General features: G+C 41.8%; 1 protein-coding gene across 4 annotated transcripts in view; it reads left to right on the top strand.

Annotated features, from left to right (window-relative positions):
* The first annotated feature begins 69 nt into the window (after positions 1-69).
* dmxl2 (Dmx-like 2) overlaps positions 70-24,423 on the top strand; it is a 32,820-nt gene continuing 8,466 nt past the window's right edge. Inside the window, exons 1-43 of one of the 4 annotated variants that reach the window (XM_058088369.1) lie at positions 70-545; positions 5,926-6,051; positions 7,022-7,093; positions 7,213-7,291; positions 7,504-7,648; positions 8,481-8,547; positions 8,664-8,833; positions 8,980-9,160; positions 9,268-9,448; positions 9,789-10,007; positions 10,086-10,357; positions 10,784-11,053; positions 11,173-11,402; positions 11,486-11,688; positions 11,976-12,097; positions 12,283-12,372; positions 12,474-12,582; positions 12,650-12,769; positions 12,898-13,125; positions 13,254-13,540; positions 13,929-14,095; positions 14,180-14,831; positions 14,927-15,256; positions 15,352-15,471; positions 15,672-15,807; positions 16,656-16,766; positions 16,861-17,030; positions 17,290-17,387; positions 17,504-17,669; positions 17,739-18,003; positions 18,131-18,333; positions 18,459-18,821; positions 19,136-19,318; positions 19,398-19,694; positions 19,779-19,970; positions 20,065-20,141; positions 20,320-20,450; positions 20,869-21,114; positions 21,833-21,913; positions 23,057-23,247; positions 23,481-23,617; positions 23,727-23,812; positions 23,921-24,122. In XM_058088369.1, coding sequence (XP_057944352.1) covers positions 459-545; positions 5,926-6,051; positions 7,022-7,093; positions 7,213-7,291; positions 7,504-7,648; positions 8,481-8,547; positions 8,664-8,833; positions 8,980-9,160; positions 9,268-9,448; positions 9,789-10,007; positions 10,086-10,357; positions 10,784-11,053; positions 11,173-11,402; positions 11,486-11,688; positions 11,976-12,097; positions 12,283-12,372; positions 12,474-12,582; positions 12,650-12,769; positions 12,898-13,125; positions 13,254-13,540; positions 13,929-14,095; positions 14,180-14,831; positions 14,927-15,256; positions 15,352-15,471; positions 15,672-15,807; positions 16,656-16,766; positions 16,861-17,030; positions 17,290-17,387; positions 17,504-17,669; positions 17,739-18,003; positions 18,131-18,333; positions 18,459-18,821; positions 19,136-19,318; positions 19,398-19,694; positions 19,779-19,970; positions 20,065-20,141; positions 20,320-20,450; positions 20,869-21,114; positions 21,833-21,913; positions 23,057-23,247; positions 23,481-23,617; positions 23,727-23,812; positions 23,921-24,122 — 7,862 coding nt within the window. In that variant the 5' untranslated portion in view covers positions 70-458. Of the gene's footprint in view, positions 546-5,925; positions 6,052-7,021; positions 7,094-7,212; positions 7,292-7,503; positions 7,649-8,480; positions 8,548-8,663; positions 8,834-8,979; positions 9,161-9,267; positions 9,449-9,788; positions 10,008-10,085; positions 10,358-10,783; positions 11,054-11,172; positions 11,403-11,485; positions 11,689-11,975; positions 12,098-12,282; positions 12,373-12,473; positions 12,583-12,649; positions 12,770-12,897; positions 13,126-13,253; positions 13,541-13,928; positions 14,096-14,179; positions 14,832-14,926; positions 15,257-15,351; positions 15,472-15,671; positions 15,808-16,655; positions 16,767-16,860; positions 17,031-17,289; positions 17,388-17,503; positions 17,670-17,738; positions 18,004-18,130; positions 18,334-18,458; positions 18,822-19,135; positions 19,319-19,397; positions 19,695-19,778; positions 19,971-20,064; positions 20,142-20,319; positions 20,451-20,868; positions 21,115-21,348; positions 21,532-21,832; positions 21,914-23,056; positions 23,248-23,480; positions 23,618-23,726; positions 23,813-23,920; positions 24,123-24,423 lie in introns of all 4 variants that reach the window. The other 3 variants (XM_058088373.1, XM_058088371.1, XM_058088372.1) reach the window with 3 other exon arrangements.

Below are 24,423 nucleotides of genomic sequence, written 5' to 3'. Positions count from 1 at the left end.
GGTAAATCGGTTGCTCTGGTTCAACTAATTGTGTTTCAATAGACAACAAACCAGAAGAGGTAACTAGTTGGCGGGTACCTTTTGGCTCTAGGTGAAGCCTTTCTATATCCAGCCAGTCGTGCCTAGGCAACGGCATGAACGCGCATGTCAGCTTCGCTGCAGAGACTCTGCTGCTTCGGCTTTCACGATTAATCGCAGGGGTGGTGTTGATAGCGAGAGGCGACGGATGTCCACTTTTATTTGTGTAAATGGATGACACGGCCAGGTGAAATCACATTCTTACGGCTTGAAAAGAAATTACCCGACCCCATCGTCTGTGGAGCATGACGTTGCGAGGCCGAGGAGACCGCTAACGTTTACTGATGGAATTCCCAGTCGCTGCTCGATGGAGAAAACGACAGGGTGGACTCGTTGTAAATAATTAAAAAAACGGCATCTGCTGCTTCAAAATAAGAAAGATGCATCTGCACCAGGTGCTGACTGGGGCGGTGAACCCTGGAGACTGCTGCTACTCGGTGGGAAGCGTGAATGACGTGCCGTTTACGGTGAGGTTCCATCCTGATATTATTTGCCCAATATGATTCCAGTAGATGCTAACTACTGGGAAGCTAACCGACGGGTTAGCTAGCTAGCTTCATATCAGCTCTAAATGGCTCGCTAGCACGCCAGCTAAGGCTGTCGGCTAACCGGGCAGTAAGCTAGCAACTGCCGCACCGCGAGAATCACAAACAGTCCAGACTGCTTAAAACGCCCTCATTTAAACAATACATTTATCAGTATTCTAGGCATCGGATAGCATTACCTGTCGTATTATTTTAATGTCATTACCTACACTTGTCAATTTACATTATACGATTTATGGACTGAAAATACTTGAAGCCAGTCACTCAAATGACCTTTAGCAGCATCTTGTCACGTTACAATTACTGCAAGGAATCCCTTTGCGCAGCCATTATCCTTACAGGCGAATATAGTGATGTGAGTGTTGCGGTGCATATTATTAGATGCTGGATGTTGAGCTACTGAGTTATTATATAGTTGTTGAAGTGGCTTAGCTCGCAAGCATTTGGCGTTAAATCCTGCTCACGGATCATTAGCTGCTGTCGTCCCAGCATCAGCCATGACGTAGACAACCTTATATGGACACACGTGCTGGAGGGCTCACTGACTGTTGGAAATCAGCAATGACTAGAATTAGTCTGATGGTCATGAAGCTAGATAAACACGTTTTATGTCACATCATACAATGATGTCTTCAACCAACCATCTGGTTATAGGCAGCTTTTCTGTGGAGGCAGAGTATGTAATGGAGTTAATTTTATATGAGCAATGCAGCCAACCCTGGGCTATAAATATTCTTTCTGATGTCTGGCAGTTTCCCAGCATTTCTCTTTGCTCCGCACGCTGACAGGTCCAAGACACTGGTCAATATTGTATTTTGTCTAACAAGACATGAATAGCGCTTATAGTATTACAGCAGCTATTGTGAGTGCCTAACGCCTTGCAATTATATTGCTCATTTGCCTAAAATGGACTGCTTGAAAAACTGATTTGTTCACGTTGTTTGGAAGCCAATGAAAATGATGATGGGAGTATTGATTTTAAGATGATATTTTATGATGTGCCGTGAGACAATGCCCTCTAAATGTTCGTTTGTCATTTCCTGTGATGTTCAATGGTACAAGCCTCATCATCTATGCTTTTAGTAAATATTTTTTGCAGTGTTCTGCATAATGACATTCACTGTAGTAGTGTTGTGACTGTGCTAATTCATCCGATCTGATTCCTTCACTCTTATACTGTGCTGTAGTGGTGCCTGACTATTTGTGTTTGAGCTACAGAATATAGAGGATTGTCCTCTTCTGCCCTCATTTTGACTTCAAATGAGTATGTGAATGCAAGCGAGCTTTGCTCCCTAGGCTCATATCTGCAGAACTACGTCGGACAGAGCTAGCTGTGAAGCTAAAGCATTGCACGCTGCCTTTAGGCCCACATTTCTTTATTGGTGTTTCCTCTGTGTCTGTGAAGACAGTTAGTTGAAGAACACTAACTATTCGCTGCGTCTTCATTCACACTGACCATAAGAGCTTCTTGGTCAGACCCTGGAATACGCACAATGGTACATTATAGCAATCTAATTTATCTTATGTATTCTGTAAAACAATGACAAGAACAGCATCCAATTAAAAGAACTAAATGAATACAGACCTACACTACCCATCAGTACGAGCCTGCAATTTGTTTTTCAGAGAGGTGCACCGTACAAATATGTACATCAGCACTCCATATGGTCGTCAAATTTTAGTAGTATCAGTATACTGTATCTTAGTCTATTTGTGCAGCGTGGGAGAAAGTTAGAAGGTGCATTCAAGGACTGTCGAACAAAGTCTCTGCTCACATAAAACATGCAAAAACTGTGGAATATTAACTGTATATTACTTTTTTAAATAAAATGATGGTACATATTTCCAAAATTGATATAACTTTACATAAAATTTGACATAAATTATAAAAATGAATGAATGGGAAACACGGTTCTGAACACATTCGGACACTTGATGTGACCCAAGGATGGTTAACTGTAGCTCATGAGCCGATTGCAGAATCCTGTGCCTATCCAAATTATGACTGTTCGGCCTAAACAGCTTCTGACAGAACCTGTGCCATTCTACTTGAATTCTGGAGTTCCCTTATTGTGATTTTTCCACAGCAGAGGCGAGGTGGACACCGTGGAGGTTTCTAGCATTGATGTGCTGAAGTCCACCTCATTTTTACTGTTTAGTGATGGAATTGGTGCATCTGTCAGATTTTTCAGTTTAAATAAGCTGTTTCCCCACACATACTGTAATAAGGTCATATTCTAGGGTGCAAATTAGTTTGCTAGGAATGGCAAATGTTACTGAAAATGGACAACTATGTGATGTATTGTTCAAATAAAATTAAACCTTTACCATTACTCACTTGGATATTGGTCAGTCTGGTGTTGTTGGACTGTAAATGTGCATTGTAGTCCAAACAGCTTACTGAAGTCATCAAGTTGAGAAAAACAAGGCCCACACAGAGTGGCTATAGGTTCAAGGTTGCCGGGATCAAAGTGCATTTCTAGGTTATAGTCTAAATACTAAATACAAATGACTAAATACACACACAGTTTTGTCACAGCAAAGAAACGATTCAATTTATTGTCAGTTTTGGCCTTGGACTGCAGTAGCCAAGCTTATGCAAGAAAATGTTGGTAGCAGCTGCAGCAGCAGAACATGTCTGCATGATTGCGTTAGACACTGGGAATAGGAGGCATCTGATGCAAGGAAGGCAGAAGTGATCTCTCACACGGTTCCTCTTATCTACTTTAATTGTCTAAGCACAGGGTTGCACTTCTTTCTTTTCTTTCTAAAAACAACATCCATTTCATGACAAAACGGCACGGCAAAGGTGAGCTGAAAGCTCGCCAGCTCTGACTTGGTCTATTCTTGCCGCAGGTGAAGCGCAGCCTGTGCAGTGGTAAATTGGCTGAGGGGCTCACAGTGTACACACGTAACCAACCTCACAAGCAGGTTTTTCAGAGTGTCAGGCAGATTTCAGTGGAATGAACAATTACAGGAACCGCTATTTTAATGTAACCACCTGAACCAGCATGTACATCCATCCATCCATTTTCTATACCGCTCAGGGCCAGCTCCACACTGGGGTGGGGGGCAACGTCCTCCTAAATAAATTGCCCCACCAAATCAACATTTAAGAAGTGAAAACTCTGACACAACAGACACAAGAGAGATCCACTCATTACTCATCTCGGTGGCTGTGCTGGATGCTTTTTCACAGCCCAGCTAGCCCCTCTCTCCCCTCCCTTCCCTCCCCTTAGTAATCCAAACACAAATGAGCCAATACACAGCGCAGAATTTGTGCAAACAACTAATAATTCACAACAACTAAAAACAACATTTAATAAAAAAAATTCTGGCTGTAGGATATACATTTTTTACTGTTAATTTTTTTCTCAAAGAGAATGAGGAGGAGAATTTACCATCAAAGGTTCTCCTATATGGCGACGTAGAGCAGGAATACTGGTGGAAAACAAGCAAGATGACTGCATTAGCCTGATTCTGTGTTTAATGAAACGATCCGGAACGGATGACTTATCCCACAAGGTGGCATATGTGGTGCATGACGTGCATTGTGTCCTCTGATGCACAGTCCAGTCCTGCGCAGTTAAAGGCAATGAGGGGCGTTCATTTGATTGGTTAAGATTACACTCGGCTGTGTTAAACCATCTCACGCCTTTTCTCCTCCATCTTCGCCACTTGCGTCAGTGGGAGGGATGGAGGAATGGGTGCGCGGCGCTGCGCCAGACTGCGTTTGGCTGGCGACCAGTCTAGGGTGCACCCTGCCTCTTGCCCAAAGTCAACTGGGATAGGCTCCAGCATACCCGCGGCATAGAAAGGATGAAAGGATATTAAAGTGCGATGATACTAGTGGTTGAAGGTGTTTTTTGTGATGCTGATAGTTGAAGAGTACAGTCAGCATAAAATTTGATAACTGAGATAATCGGATGTATTGTCAGAGTGAAGGCTATTAAAAGTATTACCCTTTTAAAAGAGTGACTAGAAAGTATTTAACAATGGCTGCTAATGCTTCCAAATGTAAACTTTAAATTGTGTAATTAACTATAAAGTGTAACTATATATGTAACTAAAATGGATCTGAATCATGCCCGTAAAACTAACAAACAGGCCCTTCTTGTACACCATTTCCTCAGCTCTGTATTTGTTGTGTGACTGCTTGTGTACGTAAATCATGAAAGGGAAACAGGACCCACAAACCGAGAGGTGATGAGAGACTATCCTGTTCAGGACAGCTGTACTCATGTTTACCTGTCTTGCTCAAGGCCTTGCCAGGTCTGAATTATGTTACTCTGTTAGAGAGTTAAAGGGACCCTCTCCGTAGCATACACAGCAGCCTCAGACAGTGCGTGACGGTGACTGCGTTTTAATTCCAAGTCGTAATGTGCCGCAGCAAATGCAGCAGGGGAGTTGTAAAGCGCAGACTGCAGTTTTATTTTTATTTTTTGCTTGTGTCTCACATAACATGCAAAGAGTCATCCTGCTTCAACCATCAGTACTATAACCACTACAATTAGTTTCTTTTACAATGGTGACTGTAAGGTTTCCCTATTGTGTGACTCTATAGTTCCCAACATCTCCTAATGTTCTCCTGAATAATGAAAGACACAAGCTGCCATTCTGTCAGTGCTGTGCTGCTCTGAGGCCCGTTTACAATCTGCCTCTGCTGCGTCTCACCACACGCCATGGTTGCTTTTGTTTAAGATCACCTTGCTGTTTATAATACAAATTTCACAAGTCTGACTACTGAGGATTAAAAAATAGCATGTGCTATATGGGACCTCATTTTTATTTTGCAGGATACAATTATTATAATAACTAGATAACGTGATGTGGTAGTGTGAATTCTGAAAAGCTGACGTGAAATTGAAACGCTTTGAAAATGTGCGAAAATCTAAATTTAGAATGAACACCGGAGCCATTTAGAAACTGAAGCTGACCTGAAATGTTGTGGAAATATGCTAAAATGTATAATGAAAGTTGGAGTAATTGGTAATTTGATCTAAAATCTGTAATTGAAGCAACCATCTCTGGGTCTGGATCCAAGCACTATTTCAGCTGCACTATACAACTACTATTATTACTTTAATTACAATTACAATTAGGGTAGCAGTAGGATGTGCCAAATAAGTCTGGTGCGATCTACCATCATGCTTTGCGGCACTGCTTTCAGTATTCACACAATTACTGTTTATTTGTTTGTTAGTTTAATCCACATACCAATCAATTTTATTCATATTCCATTGATTTATTATTAGTTATACAGTATGTCCGTATGTTAAATAAGGCTCCTTTTCATTTTCAGGCCTATGGCTCAGGTTGTGATGTAGTGATCTTGGCTAGCGACTTCGAGTGTGTGCAGATAATCCCGGGAGCTCAGAATGGGAACATCCAGGTGGGCTGCGTGGAGTGCTCCCATCAGCTTGGCAGGGTAAGTGTTGCCTTCATACTCTGATTCACTCCCTCCCACACAATTCTGGTTTTATTTTTCATCCAGTAGGATCAATTATTAATTCAATGAATATTAGTATTTAGTGTTTAAAGAGAGAAACTAGGCTCATTTTCTGAGCTCTGTATTGAGTTGTGGACCCCTATAGAGCAGCTATACATGATAACCAGCACAGAAAGCTTTCTAGAGCTTCCAGGTTCTGCACCTCTTCTGGAGTGTTTACTTCCTGCTTCCAGCTCAAATGGTCTGTTTAATTTGCTCCACCACTGGTGAATACAACATTACATTGAGAATACAACATTGTAATAACATTTATATGTCGGAAAAGTGGAAAAAAAACATAATTGGTCCCCTTTCAGTTAATCTAAAAGTTAATTTAGATATGAATTTCCTCATGTATTGATCCAGTGGAGTCCAGTGAGTCTACCATGTATCGGGGTGGATCTGAAATTAACATTTCCAGAGAGCGCTATTTGATTTTTTGATAAAAAATAAACACAACAAGTTAATAGAGAAGCAGAACTCACCTCTACTCCAACGGCTGTTGCCATATCTACAGTACCTGTCATTGAATTACACAAACACACAACAAATGTGAAAAGGCAGTCTCAGCAGTCTGCATGTTTAACTTTGTTGGAAACTCTTAAAATATGGCTAATATTGAAGTGGCAGCAGATGGAGGACTGAGGATAGGAAAAAGGACTGAAAATGCTTTATTTTATTTATTGTGCTGTATTTTTGGTGGAATCTGAATGCTCATCTTTTTTCAGTATTCAGCATCAGGAATCCTAGCATAGTATTTATAAAGAATGTTACCTATTATTCATTACTTTTTAATCATTTCTGTAGTGTGATATCATGTTTTCAACATTTCTTCTTTTGATTTAACTATTTAAAGCTGATAATTAGATTTTTTTTGTTCTGTAATTCATGATACCTTGGGTATTTGTAGATTGCTGCATCTTATGGAAACACAGTCTGCATCTTTGAACCACTGTCTACCAACCCAAACAAACGCCACAAGGTAGGCATAGTAACAGTTGTTTTCTAAATACACTAGTTGACTTCAAAATATGATACGATGAAGTGGGCTAGTGAGCCAATAACGTTGCATGGTGTGTGTCGCTCTCCTGTCACTAACAGCAGCTTAACTGTCAGTGGCAAAAGACAGGGCAGTTCTTCCTTGATGCCATCACCTACAATCTGGCCTGGGACCCACAGGGTATGCCAATGCTTTCTGTGTGATTAAATCGACTGATTTATATTTGTTTTCCTCACCAAATTAATCCTCTCCATACACTAGTATTCCCGCACCTCCTCAGTTGGTTTGGAACGTGTGCTTTATGTAACCACCATGGTGTGCATGATGCTCTGTGTTCTTGAGTAATCAACTTGATCTCTGAGGTGTGTCACCTCTTGCTATTGTGTCCTCAGGGAACCGTATCCTAGCAGCAACTGAGAGGCTCCAGCTGTGGGCTCCACCACTGGCAGACGCCCTAATCGAGGAGGAGGATGGGCAGATATCTGAGGACAAGCCCCACCCGGTTCTTAATGACTGGAACTGTGTTTGGCAGTGCAAGTGCGTCTAAAAAAAATATTTTTATCTACATGAGTCTACATGAGTAGTTTCAGTTATTATTAAAATGACAAGCTACTGTGGACTAAAACTCATATCCCAATATATTTATTGGGAATATCAATGTATGGTGTATAAATCAGTTTTTTCCCCACAAAGTGAGTCAGATAAAGTCAAAGTGTGAAGTTGTTGTTGTATTTTATTATAGAAAATAGCCGCTAAAATCCATTCTCTTTTTGAAATAAACCTACAAAAAGTAAAATATCATCATCAATCTTCTTTATAACAGGCCTTTGTTATGCTGAAATCCTCAAACAATATTTTACTTTAACGGTATTTTATAGAAAGCAGAACCTTGTAGGAGAGACAAAAAAGTGAATTAAAACACCTTAGGACTGCAAATGAACTTGATTCTTAGTTTGATCATTTTAAATTGGAAATTTAACTTTCATCAAAATAAAACACTCACAGCTGTGCGAGACAGACCTCTGTGTCAAGATACAAGAGAACAGTGCAAATCTAGTCTATACCGATGTTAATGATATGTTTGATTTTAATATCATGCTTAAAATAAATAGCGATATTTTAACAATAGATATATCGCCCAGCGAGCTGCACTGACATCAGTTGATGATCCTCAGTAGTAAATGTCATCTTTTGATGGTGAAAATGCTTGCTCAGTAAAGCTACCAGAATTGGAAAGTAAAAGTTTTGTTATGTGTTGCAGTAATTTTGAACCAAAAAAAAACCCCAAAATTGCAAATTCACAACTCGTGATAGTCACGAGAGACTTGTCTTTCCTGTGCATCAAGCTAATGTCACTGTTGCCCATCAGGACTGCTGCATCTGTGCACGTTGCCAAGTGGTCCCCTGATGGAGAATATTTTGCAACAGTTGGGAAGGTACCCTAACCACACAACTAACCAACTTGTAAAAAACAAAACTACACGATATTAAACATTTCATTATAATCTACAAACTAAGCTGAATATCTGCATCTGCTTGTTTGTGTATGCAGGATGACTGTTTACTCAAAGTGTGGTATCCCACCACTGGCTGGCGTTCTGCAGTGGTGGTCCAAGACCCTTCTGATAAAAAGCCACCTGTTCACTTCTCGTTTGTTTACCTGGCCCATCCCCGCTCGGTTACTGGTATGTCCTGGAGAAAGACCAGCAAGTACATGCCCAAGTAAGACACAAACACTGCTCGGGCAATACCACACTGTTGGTGACTGTTAATGTGTTATTTTTTCAAAATGTTTATCCACAGCATTGTTTAAAAAGAAAATAATTCTTGGTTGTGTAGGTCAACTGCATTCTCCATATGTCCTTTAGGGGTTCCGTTTGCAATGTTTTGCTGACATCCTGTGAGGATGGTGTGTGCAGGGTGTGGTCTGAGACCCTGCTTCCAGAGGATAGCTTGCTTGGAGGGCAGATATCCGAGAACACGCACTCATTTAGCTCCAGCTTGCCAGGCTTGGCAGGCAATAAGGACAAGATTCAGCATGCTTTAGAGGTATCCATATTGAGCTTATTCCCCTAACCATAAGTAATTCATTTAAAAAAATCAGATTAGCATTCATTGAATTTTCACGCTTTAATTTTTTTGCTTTGTTTGAGCAGTCTATTCACCATCTGAAGCATCTGCGCCGTGGAAGGCGACGATCATCTGCTCTGGTAGCTCACAGTGAGCTGCTCCCTTCTCAGCTTGGCACGCAGGACGCACACACTCACCGCCACATCGCACATCATGCCAATGCCTTGTGTCACTTCCACATCTCAGCCAGCATCAACCCCAACACAGGTAGCCTTTTTTTCCGAAGTATCTGTCTTCACTTTAGATCAGTGCTTCTCAGTTATTTTCTGTCATGCCCCCCAAGGGACAGAAATTTATTTTACCCCCGACCCCCCCCCCTCCAAACTAGGAAAATGCAACAAAATGGAAAGCATACAAGTGTATTCAAGAGTCAAATTGCATGTTGAGTACTATAAATCAGTACATGTTGGTAGGCCCCACTAGTTGAGAAGCACTGCCTTAGATCAAGTTATTGTCCTATTAGTTAAATGCAGTTGTTATACCATATGTATTGACTCTGTTTCAATGATTAAACTGTCTCTTCTTCCTTTTCACGCTGCTCTTTCAGACATCCCACCAATGCTGGCAGATTCTGCACTGTTCAATGCAGATGATGGCACTGGGGCAGGAGGATTTGTAGTTCACTGGCTCAATAACAAGGACCTCAGCTTTACCTCCTCTATGGATGTTTTTATGCTACAGCTCCGAAAGTTCTCTGAACACCAATTAGACCATGTGACAGAATATTCTCTGGACCCTGAAGGATCCCCTATGAAGTTTGACTTTGGTAAGAACGTGAACCAGACAAGTGTACATCTTATAATGGTGCAGCCATTGATGAAGCAACATTTTCTCTAATTTATAGACTTGGATGAGATGTCTGACAAAGCCTCATCTGAGCATGGGGAGGAGCAGGAGCCCGGGGAGCAGGGAAGTACAAAGGCATCTTCACCAGGATCCAGCTCTAGCTTGCCTTTGCCCTCAATGCTGCTGGAGAGGAAGATGGAGATCTTAACCACAGAGTGGAACAAAAGTCCTGACATGCTGTTCACGATCCATCCAACTGATGGCTCGTTCCTGGTTTGGCATGTAAAGTACTTAGATGAGTTCAACCAAGGCATCTTCAGACAGGTTCAGGTGAGAATAGAATTAATAATATATATTTTTTAATGCTGTTTTTAATTTTACACAAGTGTACTCTGTATGTGAAAAGCCCGATTATTAGCTTGTATCCTTTAATGAATGTGTAATTACAGTGCCACATTAGCACAGACTCTCACTTGCCACATTAGCTTCACCGCAGAGTAAAATCCAATACAACAGTTACTGTGATTGCATTTTGCAGTGGTGTATGACTGCATTGTATAATACTAGATGGGGTTTTGCCTCTTGAAGCTAAATAAGGTAACCATAATAAAATTACCTCATCAGTATACATTTGTGTGATGCAGTACAGCAAACATTAAAGTAAGACATCCTTTGACAATGTCATGGCTGGTGAGTAATTACTAATCTGTCTTGAAATGATTTGGGGGTTTTCTTTCCTTCCAACTCTCCCTACAGGTGTCCTTCTCCTCCCGTATACCAGTTGCATTTCCGACAGGTGATGCCAACTCCCTAAGTAAAAACATCTTGATGTACGCCTGTACTTTGACAGAGAGGGAGAGTTCCAGGGCGGGTGAACATGGACAGTTGGTTCAACATGTCTCTCACTCTGCCTCAGCCTCGGCTGGCCTTAGTTCACCTGTCTTGGCCTCTTCTTCTAACCCCAAACCTGGCATCAGTCCAGCTGTCATGATGGTTTCCAAGCATGTTGACGGATCCCTCAACCAGGTGTGAACAATGTGCAACATTTGCATGATTGCAAAAATGGCTAAAATCGTCATGAATTGTGTATATTATATGTGTATTAAGCATTTCCTCCCATTCTCTTGTTGACTTTGTGACTCCAGTGGGCTGTAACATTCGCTGAGCGCTCTGCATTTTCAAATGTATTGACCGTATCCCACAAGTTTCGATATTGTGGACACCGATTCCATCTGAATGACCAAGCTTGTCACACGGTGCTGCCATTGCTGCTCACCTCCTCACACCATAATGCATTGCTCACGCCTCCCTCAGCTCCTGGCAGCATGGAAGGAGAGCAACTTCCCACTTTTCCCCTGCCAAAAGGACTTCCTAGGTAGGAGAAAACAAGGGAGAATAAGAATGCACTTAATTAACCAACCAAGAACTAGAGTAATGAAAACTTTTTTTGTTTATTAGGAAGCAGCTTCGTAATGCCGCAACAAGAACCTTCCATGACCCCAATGCCATATATAGTGAACTCATCTTGTGGAGAGTGGACCATATTGGACCCCTATCATGCACTGGAGGGGTCTCTGAACTGGCCCGTATCAACTCTCTGCACACCTCTGCTTTTAGCAATGTTGCTTGGCTACCTTCGCTTGTCCCCAGCTCTGTACTTGGTAAACATATCAAACATGCTCAACACAAGTTCAATTGTTAAAAAGCAATGTTTAATTCATGTTTTAACAAATTCACCTTGACTTTGTGCGGAATCTCATATTTGGGTTCACTTATTCATCCATGTCGTCTTTAGGAATGCATTCACTAGTTCACTACAATATGCAAAATCCACTACCTTACCTTAGTATCAGCTCAAATTAATCTTTTTTTTATACCTATATTCGCAGCCATATCTGTATTAACGTACTGTGCTGAAAACAGTCCAACTTGGTTTTGCCTCCTTCAGGAACATACTGTAACAGTGCCAGCGCCTGCTTTGTGGCATCAGATGGTAAAAACCTGCGTCTCTACCAAGCTGTTGTGGATGCCAGAAAGCTACTAGATGAACTGTCTGATCCAGAAACATCTGTGAGTATACTAATGCCACTTGCGATATGATAATTCTTATAATTGCCATTCTTTTCCTGTTGATATTCACTATTGAAAAGCTTTGATGTCTTTTTGCAAAATGTCATCCATATAATTTATACAGCAAAATTAACCACCACAGTTTATTTATGCTTGCATTTTCATTAATTTATGTCACCATTCAGAAACTAGTAGGGGAAGTTTTCAACATCGTCAGCCAGCAGTCCACCGCTAGACCTGGCTGTATTATAGAGCTGGATGTCATTACAAACCAGGTGACAAGCTGCTACTTGTTATTTTCCTTTGCATTTAACTAAACGCTGAAACTGTTTACACAAAACATTGAAAAAAAATCTTATTTCTTTTTCAAATATAGTGTGGTGCCAACACCCAGCTGCTGCATGTCTTCCAAGAGGATTTCATTCTCGGTTACAAACCTCAGAAGGAACCAGACACATACACAACTGCCTTTCCATCTGGTGAAGGTGTGCCATTTGATTATTAGTACACATCATAGTATGTAAGATATTAATCCAATTTTTCTCAAACCAGATTACCAACCTCCTCCTTTTTCTGAGAAATTCTTCCTGGTGGTGATAGAAAAGGATCTCAACAGGAACTCTGTACTACAAATGTGGCACCTGCACCTACAGTCTGTCCAGGCCTGTGTTGGTAGGAGGAGGGCATCAGATATTTACTTTACTTTGTAGTACTGAATTGTTGTGGTGTTCTGTATTAGTTTTTCATCTCTCATCAATGTTTGTAGGCCAGCTTTAATGTTAATGTATTTCTGTGTCCAGATGATCTGAACCAAGATTATAGCTTCCAGAACCAGCTAATGGTTCCCAATGAAGTTATGAATGCTGACTCATCTCCAGAAACGTCACCAATTAGGCCTCTCCCACGCTCAGCCTCCACGGCCAATTTGCAATCAGCCAGCAAACTCATACTCAGTTCCAAACTAGTGTACAGCAAGAGACTTGACTTGCCCCATGGGGTGGAGGTTACCAGAGCCACACCTTCTGCTGGTAAGTATGAACATCATATACAGTACAAACATTATTTTGTTTTTGCACTTGCATTTAAAAGAATATGGCAGCTGATCAGGTACCAGTTTATTCCTATAAATCTAACTCATCCATTCACTTTGTTTTAGGTCATCTGAGTTCCTCCTCCATTTACCCAGTGTGCCTGGCTCCATATTTGATTGTTACTACCTGCTCTGACTCTCGAGTGCGGTTTTGGTGCTGTGCTGTAGAGGGTGATGATGGAGATCATGACAATGACCAGGACAAGCGGGTGTACCATTGGGAGCCGTGGGATCTAATGAACGAGGAGGAAGACAATAACAGTGCCGTGTCTGTGTCGGGGCGGCCTGTTGCTGTGTCATGCTCCTACATTGGTAGGCTGGCTGTGGCGTTTAAACAGCCACGACAAGGACAGGTACAGTACAAGAATGACATATTGCACTAATAGTGCACTTTTGAAAACATTCATTTGTAGCCCTTAGATGCAATTTTAAGAAAAAATTCAATACAAAACATACATGCAAGTCAATGAGTTTTATTTATCAAGGTACAAATACTAAGGAAAAAAATTTCCCCAAAAACACTAAACGCATGTAAATGCAGCATAAATTAAATATTTTTAAATTAATACATCTTCATTAATTAACTAATTATTTGGAATGTATTACAAATGTTGAATTATCAAGTTTACATCTATATCTTTATCTTCACAACCATAAAATTAATATGCACTTTAGAGATTATTTATTGTACCACAATACATTTGAATTTTAGTTTTAGCTATTGCTCGACCTTTCTTACAGATTTCTAGAGAGGAGTTCTCCATGCACGTGTCTATTTACGAGTGTGAATCTACTGGTGGCTCAGAGTGGGTCTTGGAGCAAACTATTCACTTGGATGACTTCAACAGACCCTCAGCAACCCTGGACCCTAGAGTCAGTGTGGACTCCAACCTCTTTGTCTACAGCAGGTCATGAGGGCACATATTGTATTGCGTATGCTGTTGTACTGCTTATAGGTGTTTAAGGTCAAAATACATTTCTTTCCATACCAGATCTGACCTTTACATGAGTCGAGACCACAACTCACCTAACATCAAGCACTATGTCCACCTGGACTGGTTGTCAAAAGAAGATGGATCACACATTCTCACTGTGGGGGTTGGATCCAACATTCTGATGTATGGCCGAATCTCTGGTATGGTCAACGAACAGACAAGCAGCAAAGAGGGTGTGGCTGTCATCACCCTTCCTCTAGGGGGCAGTATTAAACAGGGCATCCGCTCTCGTTGGATCCTGCTGCGGGCCGTGGACCTGCTGTCTTCTGTGGATGGCACGCCTTCTCTGCCAGTATCATTGTCCTGGGTGAGGGATGGCATCTTGGTGGTGGGCATGGATTGTGAGATGCACGTGTATGCCCAGTGGCACCAAGACAAAAAGCCTGGTGAGGGAGAAGAGGGCAACTTGTCAACAGCAGACATCGCTGGAGGTCAAAGCACAACGTCTTCCTCAGTCTTTGAAGGGAGAGCCAGATCTAAAAGTGTTTTTGAAGGGAACACCACAGTAGATGAGGCACTCCGTGCCCCAGCAGGACTTCAAGAGGGTGGGCTTTTTGAGGCAGCTCACTCCTTGTCTCCGACACTACCCCAATATCATCCTACCCAACTGCTTGAACTCATGGATTTGGGAAAGGTTCGTCGTGCCAAGGTGAGTCATCCTCATCCTGTAGTATCTCCAAAATAGGTATATTATTTAACTCTCATTTGCCTGGTGCATTTTATCTCATTGGTTGCCTTTTTCAGGCCATTCTCGCTCATTTGGTGAAGTGTATTGCTGGCGAGGTTGCTGTGGTTAGGGATGTGGAGGCAGGTGAGGGAGGAGCCAGGAGACATCTGTCCCGAACCATCAGTGTGACTGGCAGCACAGCAAAAGACACGATTGTTGCTGGTCGTGACGGAGGGCGGGACTACACCGAAATCAACTCCATCCCTCCACTTCCACTGTATGCGCTCATGCTGGCCGATGAAGATACTTCTTTCAAGGGAGCAGAAGAAGTAGTCAAAGGAACCAAAGTGAACAATGGCGAGGCAGGGCAGATGTCTAGTGAGGACCAATATGCTGACCTGTTCCAGGTTGGTTCACGTAATAAAACTTTTTATTTGAAGATGTAGACTGATTGACAAAGATTTATTTTATCTTATATTCAAAATACTTACCTTGCTTTCAGGTGCCAACGGTCACCACAGACGACTTTGTGAACTTTGCAACCGATAAACCAGAGAAGAAGTCTCGTGTTATCAACCTCTCCCAATATGGTCCAACCTACTTTGGACCAGAGCATGCACAGGTATTGTGAAGCAGATTGAACCTACCAGAAGTGAAACATTAGCTCATTAAGTAGGTTATTTATTACCTACTACCGACCTATATTTTTTTTGTCTGCAAATGTTGGAGGCATTAAACAGAGATACACAGTAATTACAGTGCAATTATAAAATTAAACATCAAGTCACTTCTCTTTCCCAAACATATCTTGTGTTTGTTTAGGTTTTGTCCAGTCACCTAATGCACTCCAGCCTCCCTGGACTGACCCGGCTTGAGCAAATGTTCTTGGTAGCACTGGCTGACACAGTAGCAACCACCAGTGCTGAAGTCACCAACTCCTCTGACCAACAGTACACAGGTTTGAAATATTGTTTTTTGTCAATGTGGCGTTATGTTTTTGTTACACAATGTGAAACACATGTTTAAATTTGGACTGGTGCATTGTTTTATATTTAGAAAAGATGTTAAGAGCAGTGATCCCAAACCAAGAGTATGCATACCCCCAGTGGCGAGAAAATTACTGGGGAGACATGGGAGGTATGAGTGAAGGAGTAGGACAAAAAGGCTGTGCGGAAACACACACCTAATCTCAGTGTTTTTCAGCATCATTCAAATATCTTAGTGAAGTATTCTAACCTTAAACAAATTGTAATTTTGTGGTGGCTGTCCAAAGAAAACTATGTTAACTGTGATGAGGTTAATGCAATTACAATCAATATTCACACACAGATACTGAGTAGCACTACATTGTATTGTATATTGTTTTAGCACTATTACCCTGGGTAAGATATCATACTGTGTTTGGGTTGGCTAAAGGTTGTGAATATTACATTTAGCATCCTTCCTCTTGATTGTGTGTTCCTTACCATAGGTAATCTTCAGCCATCAAATCTTTGCGATAACTAGCATTATTTATGCGTGTGTAGCTGTTTATAAACAGACATCCCCTTTTCCTTATCTTTTTGTCTTTTCCTTTAATGCATAATCCTGCTTATTTAGTCTTTTGAGAAGAAGACATTAACAGATTGTTCCAGTGCTAAGTAAGCACAAAGATGGTAAGAAGGTTCAGGGACAGGACTGACAGGAATACATAAACTATAGTAGTACTAAAGGACATTGGTGTGGTTAAGGTTGTTTTAAAACGGAGAGCTTCTCCTCTTTGGAGTTAAAATGACACAAGTTGACGGCTACCTTGTGTGTTTGCAGGAGGTGAGGCTCTGGATGAGTGTGGACTGAGGTACCTGTTGGCCATGCGTCTTCATACCTGCTTGCTCACCTCTCTGCCCCCACTCTATCGCATGCAGCTTCTCCACCAGGGTAAAACACAACACTTAAAATGAGGCGACACTACCACCATGAGAACTGTCTAGTCACAGCTATCACTGATCTTCTTGCTCTATCTGACTGTTAGGTTTGTCAACCTGCCACTTTGCGTGGGCCTTCCACTCTGAGGCAGAGGAGGAGCTGCTGAACATGATCCCAGCCATGCAGAGAGGTGACCCACAGTGGTCTGAACTCCGAGCTGTAGGTGTCGGTTGGTGGATACGCAACATCAACACGTTGAGGAAAATGGTGGAAAAGGTGCATACAGAAGTAGATACTCAATTACGTTGGGAAAACTACATGACTTGTTCATCCAGAGCAGATATTTTGACTAAGAAAGTGCTGATTAAAATAAATCCAGCCTTTAGTGGTTGCATGTAATTGGCTTTTGATCACACACACTGTTGCCTTCACAGATAATTCAATTTTTTTACCATATGGCTTCTTATAAAATTACATTACCTAATTGTATTTGGTATTGTTATTATTTAATTGATTTTTTTCCCTAAATTATCAGTTGGGCAAAGCTGCATTCCAGAGGAACAATGACCCTTTAGATGCTGCTCTCTTCTACCTGGCCATGAAGAAAAAGGCTGTCCTTTGGGGACTCTTCAGGTGAGACTATATTTTTATCAGCTTCTTAAAAGCAGCTTCTGTATTTTTGTTTTTCAATTGATATAACTCAAATTTTTACAATTGTGATATCAAGTTCAATAGTGTCTTTCTCTCAGGTCCCAGCATGATGAGAAGATGACTCAGTTCTTCAAGAACAATTTCAGTGAAGACCGCTGGCGAAAGGCAGCGCTAAAAAATGCTTTCTCCCTGCTGGGAAAGCAACGCTTTGAACAGTCAGCCGCCTTCTTCTTGCTTGCTGGATCACTGAAAGACGCCATTGAGGTGTGTATAGTACATATAGTACATTTCATTGTATTTACAGTACAATACATTGTATTTTGTGGTGTGCAGGTCTTGATGGAGAAGATGGAGGATCTGCAGTTAGCCATGATAGTGGCAAGGCTGTATGAAGCAGACTTTGAAAGCTCATCCACCTGCCAAGGCCTCCTTTATGAGAAGGTTCTTGGTTGTAACAGGGATGGAAGTGGTTACCACTGTTCTAGACTTCACCCTGACCCCTTTTTGCGCAGCATTGCATACTGGATCATGAAGGATTACACCCAAGCCCTGGACACACTCTTAGAGCGCATCCCCAAAGATGATGATGATAACCCCGGTGAGCTGATTTGAAACGTTCAGAAACTCACTTAAACTACATTTATCTTTTCATTACTGTGTGTGTTGTTTGCACAGCTTACATATTTCCTAAATTTCTCCTGCTCTTTTTTTACCCTCTGTCTTAGATGTGATGGTCAAATCTTGCAACCCAGTGGTGTTCAGTTTCTACAACTATCTAAGAACACACCCTCTCATAATTCGGCGGCACTTTGCAAGTTCAGAGGGTACAGCAGCAACTGTGGGTCTCACTTCTGAAAAGAGCAGTGCAGATGAGATCAATCTCATCGAGCGCAAATTGTTCTTCACTACTGCTAATGCTCATTTCAAGGTGAGACCACTTATCTGGTAGTCTTGAACTTTTCATTGAGTATTACACAGTGTTATAATGATAAAATATTTAAGAAGACAGAGATATTTAGCAATTAGCCATAACAATTTCTGAATCCCTTACAGGTGGGCTGCCCAGTTTTGGCCTTGGAGGTGCTCTCCAAGATTCCCAAAGTTACCAAGAAATCTGGTTCATCACCCCTCAGCAAAGCTGCCTCCAAAGCTAATGTAAACTCAACCCATCCAATGGAAGAGACCACGGGTCTGGATTGGGCTTCACCTGCTGCCCCTGTATGGGGAGGAAATGACAGTCAAGGAGGCCTCGACTGGAGCCAACCGGTGATCAAGTTGCAAGATGATGAGTTACAGCTGGATTGGGGCAATGATAACGAAGAGAGTGAAGATGATGATTGTTTAACCATGAAGAAACTTGAAACCGAGACCAAAGCAGAGATTACTTCTGAATCCAAACAAAGAGATGACTCACAGGTTTGGTCAAATACATTACAACCAGCAATAATGCTTCTATAACTTTGTTCAGTTGTGGCCTTGAAATACTTGTAGGTCATATTTTAAAAATATAATTTTATGTTTAATGTATGTAATTTGCAAGTGAAACTCCACTTGTCCACTCCTTTTTAGGTGTTCTGCAAATTGTTGTAGACAAAATTAAATCAGTATCACTCGCATACATCATGTTTAATATGAATTGTAAGCAGTACTAAATAATAATGCAACTCTTCAAAGTGACTGTAACAATAACATTACAACTGTGGTTTACCTTAATTCACTTTATGTCTAAGGGTGAGTCTGAGGTGGATGTAATAGCGGAGCAGCTGAAGTTCCGCGCCTGTCTGAAAATCCTGATGACAGAGCTTCGCACATTAGCCACAGGCTTTGAGGTAGATGGAGGGAAGCTTCGTTTTCAGCTCTACAGCTGGCTGGAGAAGGAGATTGCAGCCATGCATAACATCTGCAACTACAAGGTAAAGTATGACACATTTATTGTCATCTATGATACCCCTGATAGTGTTATAAACATTTCATGATTTTATCAACATGCAGGTAGAAGGGAAGGAGGAGACATCAGAGACAGAGCACTGGGCAGAGCGAGCAGCATCAGTGGACATATCGGATGACATGTTTGAGAGAACAGACGCTGGGGCCTATGAGCGTCACCAAATGGAACGACGCCGTCTTCAGGCTAAGCAGCAGCACTCAGAGAGGCGCAAGGCTTGGCTAAGAAAGAACCAGGCACTGCTTAGGGTCTTTCTTTCTTACTGCAGCCTCCATGGAGCCAAGGGAGGAGGAGTAACCTCTGTGCGGATGGAACTCCTGTTCCTTCTTCAGGAAAGCCAACAGGTACTTACTCATACAGTACCCATGGGATTAGGTATACAATGTGTTGTAAATAAAAAAAATCTTCATCTTTTTTCCCCTTTTTAGGAGATCACAGTGAAGCAGTTGCAATCTCCCCTCCCTCTGCCAACAACCCTGCCTCTCTTATCAGCCTGCATTGCGCCCACCAAGACAGTCATAGCCAATCCTGTGCTTCACCTCAGCAATCACATTCATGATATCCTCCACACCATCACCCTCATGGACCTTCCGCCACATCCAGATCTCACAGATGACCGGGTCAGAACTTAAATCTAACCAGTCCCTTTAGTGTTATTTGCACAAGTTAATTTCATTTAATTGCAGACAAGTTAACTGTCTCTGTCTTCCTCAGGTAAATGCCCTACACACACTAGCAGCCTCTCTGTCTGCTTGCATTTATCAGGCACTGTGTGACAGCCATAGTTACAGGTACTCTATCATCTTCTCTTTCTCTCTCATGCATTTTAATGTTCAACTCAGTGCAGTGATGCCAATCGAGAGGAAACAAATTGGATCGATTGGAATATTATTTTGTACTCTAGGAGAAGTTTTTATAAAAATGTGCTAATTACATGCTTACACTTTAATTCTGTTATTAACCATGCAGCAGCCAGACCGAGGCCAACCAGTTTACTGGCATGGTGTATCAGGGCCTGTTGCTCAGTGAGAGGAAACGACTGCGCACAGAAAGCATAGAGGAACATGTAACTCCCAACTCGGCTCCTGCCCAGTGGCCAGGTAAAGAGAGCAAATTATTTATATCTGGATTATTTTCTGCTGTGTTAAATTAAACTAACTTTGGTCAAGGTAATTTTTAATTATGGCTATAGAGATTATTACTGTAATATTACTATTTTTCAACAATCCTCTTTGAGTGTCTAGAAATGGCCCATAAGGCAGCAGCATCAACATCATTGCAAGCAAATATGAAAAGCTGAGGAAGAGGATGAACAGCACAAAGCAGGAAGTCTGTGTTTATGCAAAAGAGGCAGATGGTGTTCTATAATAAGAGCTTCATGGCCTCTGGAAAGGACACAGAAAGACCGACCATGCTCATGATGCTAATGCTTAGTATATCAGTTTTATATTGTGCAGATACAGAATTTTTTTTATATCATTTGGTGTATTCACTGTTGTGTGTGGTTTGTTTCTCTAGGGGTATCGTCCCTGATTTCACTGTTGACATCTGCCAGGGAGGAGGACCAGCCGAGGCTAAATGTGCTGTTGTGCGAGGCAGTCATGGCTGTTTATCTAGCCTTGCTCATCCATGGCCTGGGCACTCACAACAGTAATGAACTCTTTCGTCTTGCTGCACATCCTCTCAACAACCGCATGTGGGCCGCTGTCTTTGGAGGAGGAGCCAAAGTCATTATTAAGCCAAAGAGGCCCGAAGCCCCACCAGGTATAATAATTGCTGTGTTGTTTCTTTATTGCTTTTGGTCTTTTCATGTCGTCATCTCATCTGTAGTCTCTTCTCTTACCCCTGTTGTTGATGTTGCTTTCCGCTCCATCCCAATGCCTCTAGATTACAGTGTAATCTACAGTGTAATAATGCAGAAATCTTCCCCTGAGCTCAAAGTTGCTGCTGTAGATGTGTTGTGACTTGTGTGAGTGTGCCCTCTGCCCTGTGCCCCAGTGCCAGCTGATTTTGAGGCAGCCAGGCCAGATGAGTCTCTGGAGACACGAAGACCTGAACAGGGCAGCCTCACCCAAACCCCCCAACCCATTCCCAATGAAACCCAGTGTCTCAAACGGCCCCCACCTCCTATTTCACGGGGTGGTGGGCCCAGCACTGTGACACCAGCAACTAAGACCAGCTGTGAGTAAGAAGCTGGTGGATTGCAGTGCTGGTTTGCAGAATTGAAGTGCATGGTAGATGTACAGGTTTGCATTGTTGCAGATGTTTGACGCCCCCCTTCTATTTCTCACATTATTGAACTGAATGTATTTAAAAACAGCCAGCTCTGTATTTGTTTTGAAGTGATTTTTTTTTAAATGCCACAACGCAGTTGGTGTTTGTGTGTGGAGCATATGTGTGTTTTGTGTGTCCATTGTACCGCATGTGCGTGCAATGTCCTCCATGCTCAACTCATGCTGTTGTCCTTATTGTGCCATTAAAGCGACAGTTGGGGCAAGCAAGGTGGGTGCAGAAGCCATAGCTGTGCCCCCGCAGACTAAATCTGAAGCTGAAACTAAATCAGGTACATCCCGTGAAGAGTAATGAAGTATTGGAACCACACTTCTTTAAGTAGCTTTTTTTTATCTAATCCATTTAATGGTACTAATCAGTGTTAGTGTGTGTGTGTGTCAGTACTGAGAAAATTATTAGATGTAATGATTTGATTGCTGACTTTCAGTTGTGAATAGTAGGTTTGGTAAGGTACACAAAAATACATTGCCGTTACTTGGGAACTAATGAGGAACTTATGGCTAAGGCACATCAATTAGTTACTGAGGAAATCAGGCACATACATTTAGAGTGGTTACTGTGGTAGGGGTTAGTGTTAGGTTGGTTTGTTCCTCATTAACTGCTGTAAGTTTGTGTACCTTATACTGAAGTTCCCTCTTAAACTCGTTTTCTTTCGGCCAAAATCCTCTGTGTTCTGATTGTGTTTTGATGGGAGAGGAGAAGAGAGAAGATATAGGTTGGCATTTAGGACTCTTAAAGGAGAAGATATCTTAAGTTTGAGTGTTTCAGGAACAGAGGCAAGATAGAGAATTTCTTAATACCATATCTGTTGATAAGAATCAGGATTAAAACGCTGCCCTTTTGAGCAAAGCTGACATTTCACAAACACGGAGCCGTGTACACACTTTCACATAGTTCTCCTAAATAACATTCACTCACAGAAAAGGATTTTGTCACGGGTTTAATTCTTTGTCTTCCTCAGCAAGGTCACCATCATCATTAATGTGCTACAGTCTCTTTCCAGCATTTGTCATACACTACAATGACTTCGATTAATATATGTGTGTAGTGTCTGTGTTACTCTAACTGCACTGTCTATTGGTTTGTGTCTTGTCTTGTTTTGTCTGTTCTAATGCCTGTGATAGTGCTCCAGGATAATTGTGCAGGTTTGTGCACAACACAGTGAATGTTTCCCTGTGTATATGTCTTGAATGTCTGTCTGTATAGTGCACTTTTGGACACAAATGTACTGTATATTGTCAGTGTTCTATTGTGGATGTGTGTTGTGCTCAGAATGTGGATGACCATTTTTCCTGATGTTTGCCATTACAGTGAAGTCTCAAGTCCTCATTATCCTTTTCCAGCATTTTACAGACTGCAGAAAACTGGTATCATAGGAGTATGAAAGATGCTGTGTCTTTTTCTTGTCCACCAGTGGTACTCCCTCAGCCCCCTGCAGAGGATGTGGATCGGTACAGGCGTAGATTCAACATGAGGATGCTTGTTCCTGGACGCCCTGTGAAGGAGACGCCAGCCACTCCACCACCTGTGCCCACAGAGAGACCCACGTACAGGGAAAAGTTCATTCCCCCAGAGCTGAGCATGTGGGACTATTTTGTGGCCAAAGTAAGGCACACTGTCAGAATCTGCAGAATAGAAGTTATCGTCATTGCATTACACTTGACATATTACACAAAAATGATGTTGGCAGCTCTGTTAATGTGTAGGTATAACAGCAGTATACACATGTAAACACTGTAGATGACAAATGGAGTAAAAATGTTATGGATAGATAATGCAACATGGCTATCCAACTAATCCATCTTTCTGTCCCTCACCTCTCAATTTTGTCCTCTCAGCCATTCTTGCCACTGTCAGACAGCAACGCTTTGTGTGATTCGGATGAAAGCGGAGCAGAGGATGAGGATGATGATGACGATGACGCCTTTCTTTCTGACACACAGATGACCGAGCACTCTGACCCCAACTCCTACAGGTAGGCTGTGAGACTGTGCCTCTGGTTTTAATTTCCCCCTAAGGACAAATTAATTTAATTGAATTGAATTGAATTAACAATCCTGAATGTTTTCTGTTTGTCGCCCCAGCTGGGCTCTTATCCGCCTGGTCATGGTGAAACTTGTTCACAACTGCATTAAGAATTTTCTGCCTATCACTGGCCTCGATTCTGCAGGTACAGACGCAACAAAGTTTATGTTCCTGCATGACATACTGATTTTTTTTCTTGTGTATGTTAAATACACAATTTCAGCATCACATTTGTCGACTGTGTGTGTTACAGACTTGCCAGTCACTTCACCTCTCACCAATGCTGTGTTGAAGACCCTGGAAAACTGGGAACAGCTTTTACTGGAGCCAATGAATAAATTTGACGGCCCACCTCCCAACTACATTAACACTTACCCTACTGACCTCAGTGCAGGAGGTGGTCCTGCCATATTGCGACACAAGGCCATGTTGGAGCCGGACAACACTCCCTTCAAGTAAGACTTTCATCAATCACATTGACACACACTGACGCTGGGGCAGGCCATAAGCATGGCTGTGAAACCATCTTATTACTGCAGCATCAGCAAACAATTTAGATGTCCTTTTACTTCAGCAGGGACTATGATTGTGTTTTACTCCTTTTGTAAGACAATTCTACCAACAAGTAGAATCATTAGTTCATTAACTCTTTCAATTGCTGCCGTTTTTCAAAGGCCGTCTATCTCTGTACATTTTTCTAGGAATATAACACCATGAACTACTTAACATTTTTAACACCAGCTATACTCTCTTCTA

The sequence above is a fragment of the Doryrhamphus excisus genome, chromosome 12 (assembly GCF_030265055.1).
Source record: "Doryrhamphus excisus isolate RoL2022-K1 chromosome 12, RoL_Dexc_1.0, whole genome shotgun sequence".
Lineage (NCBI taxonomy): Eukaryota > Metazoa > Chordata > Actinopteri > Syngnathiformes > Syngnathidae > Doryrhamphus > Doryrhamphus excisus.
The sequence above is the reverse complement of the archived record's forward strand: the minus strand, read 5'-3'. Positions and strand labels throughout refer to the sequence as shown.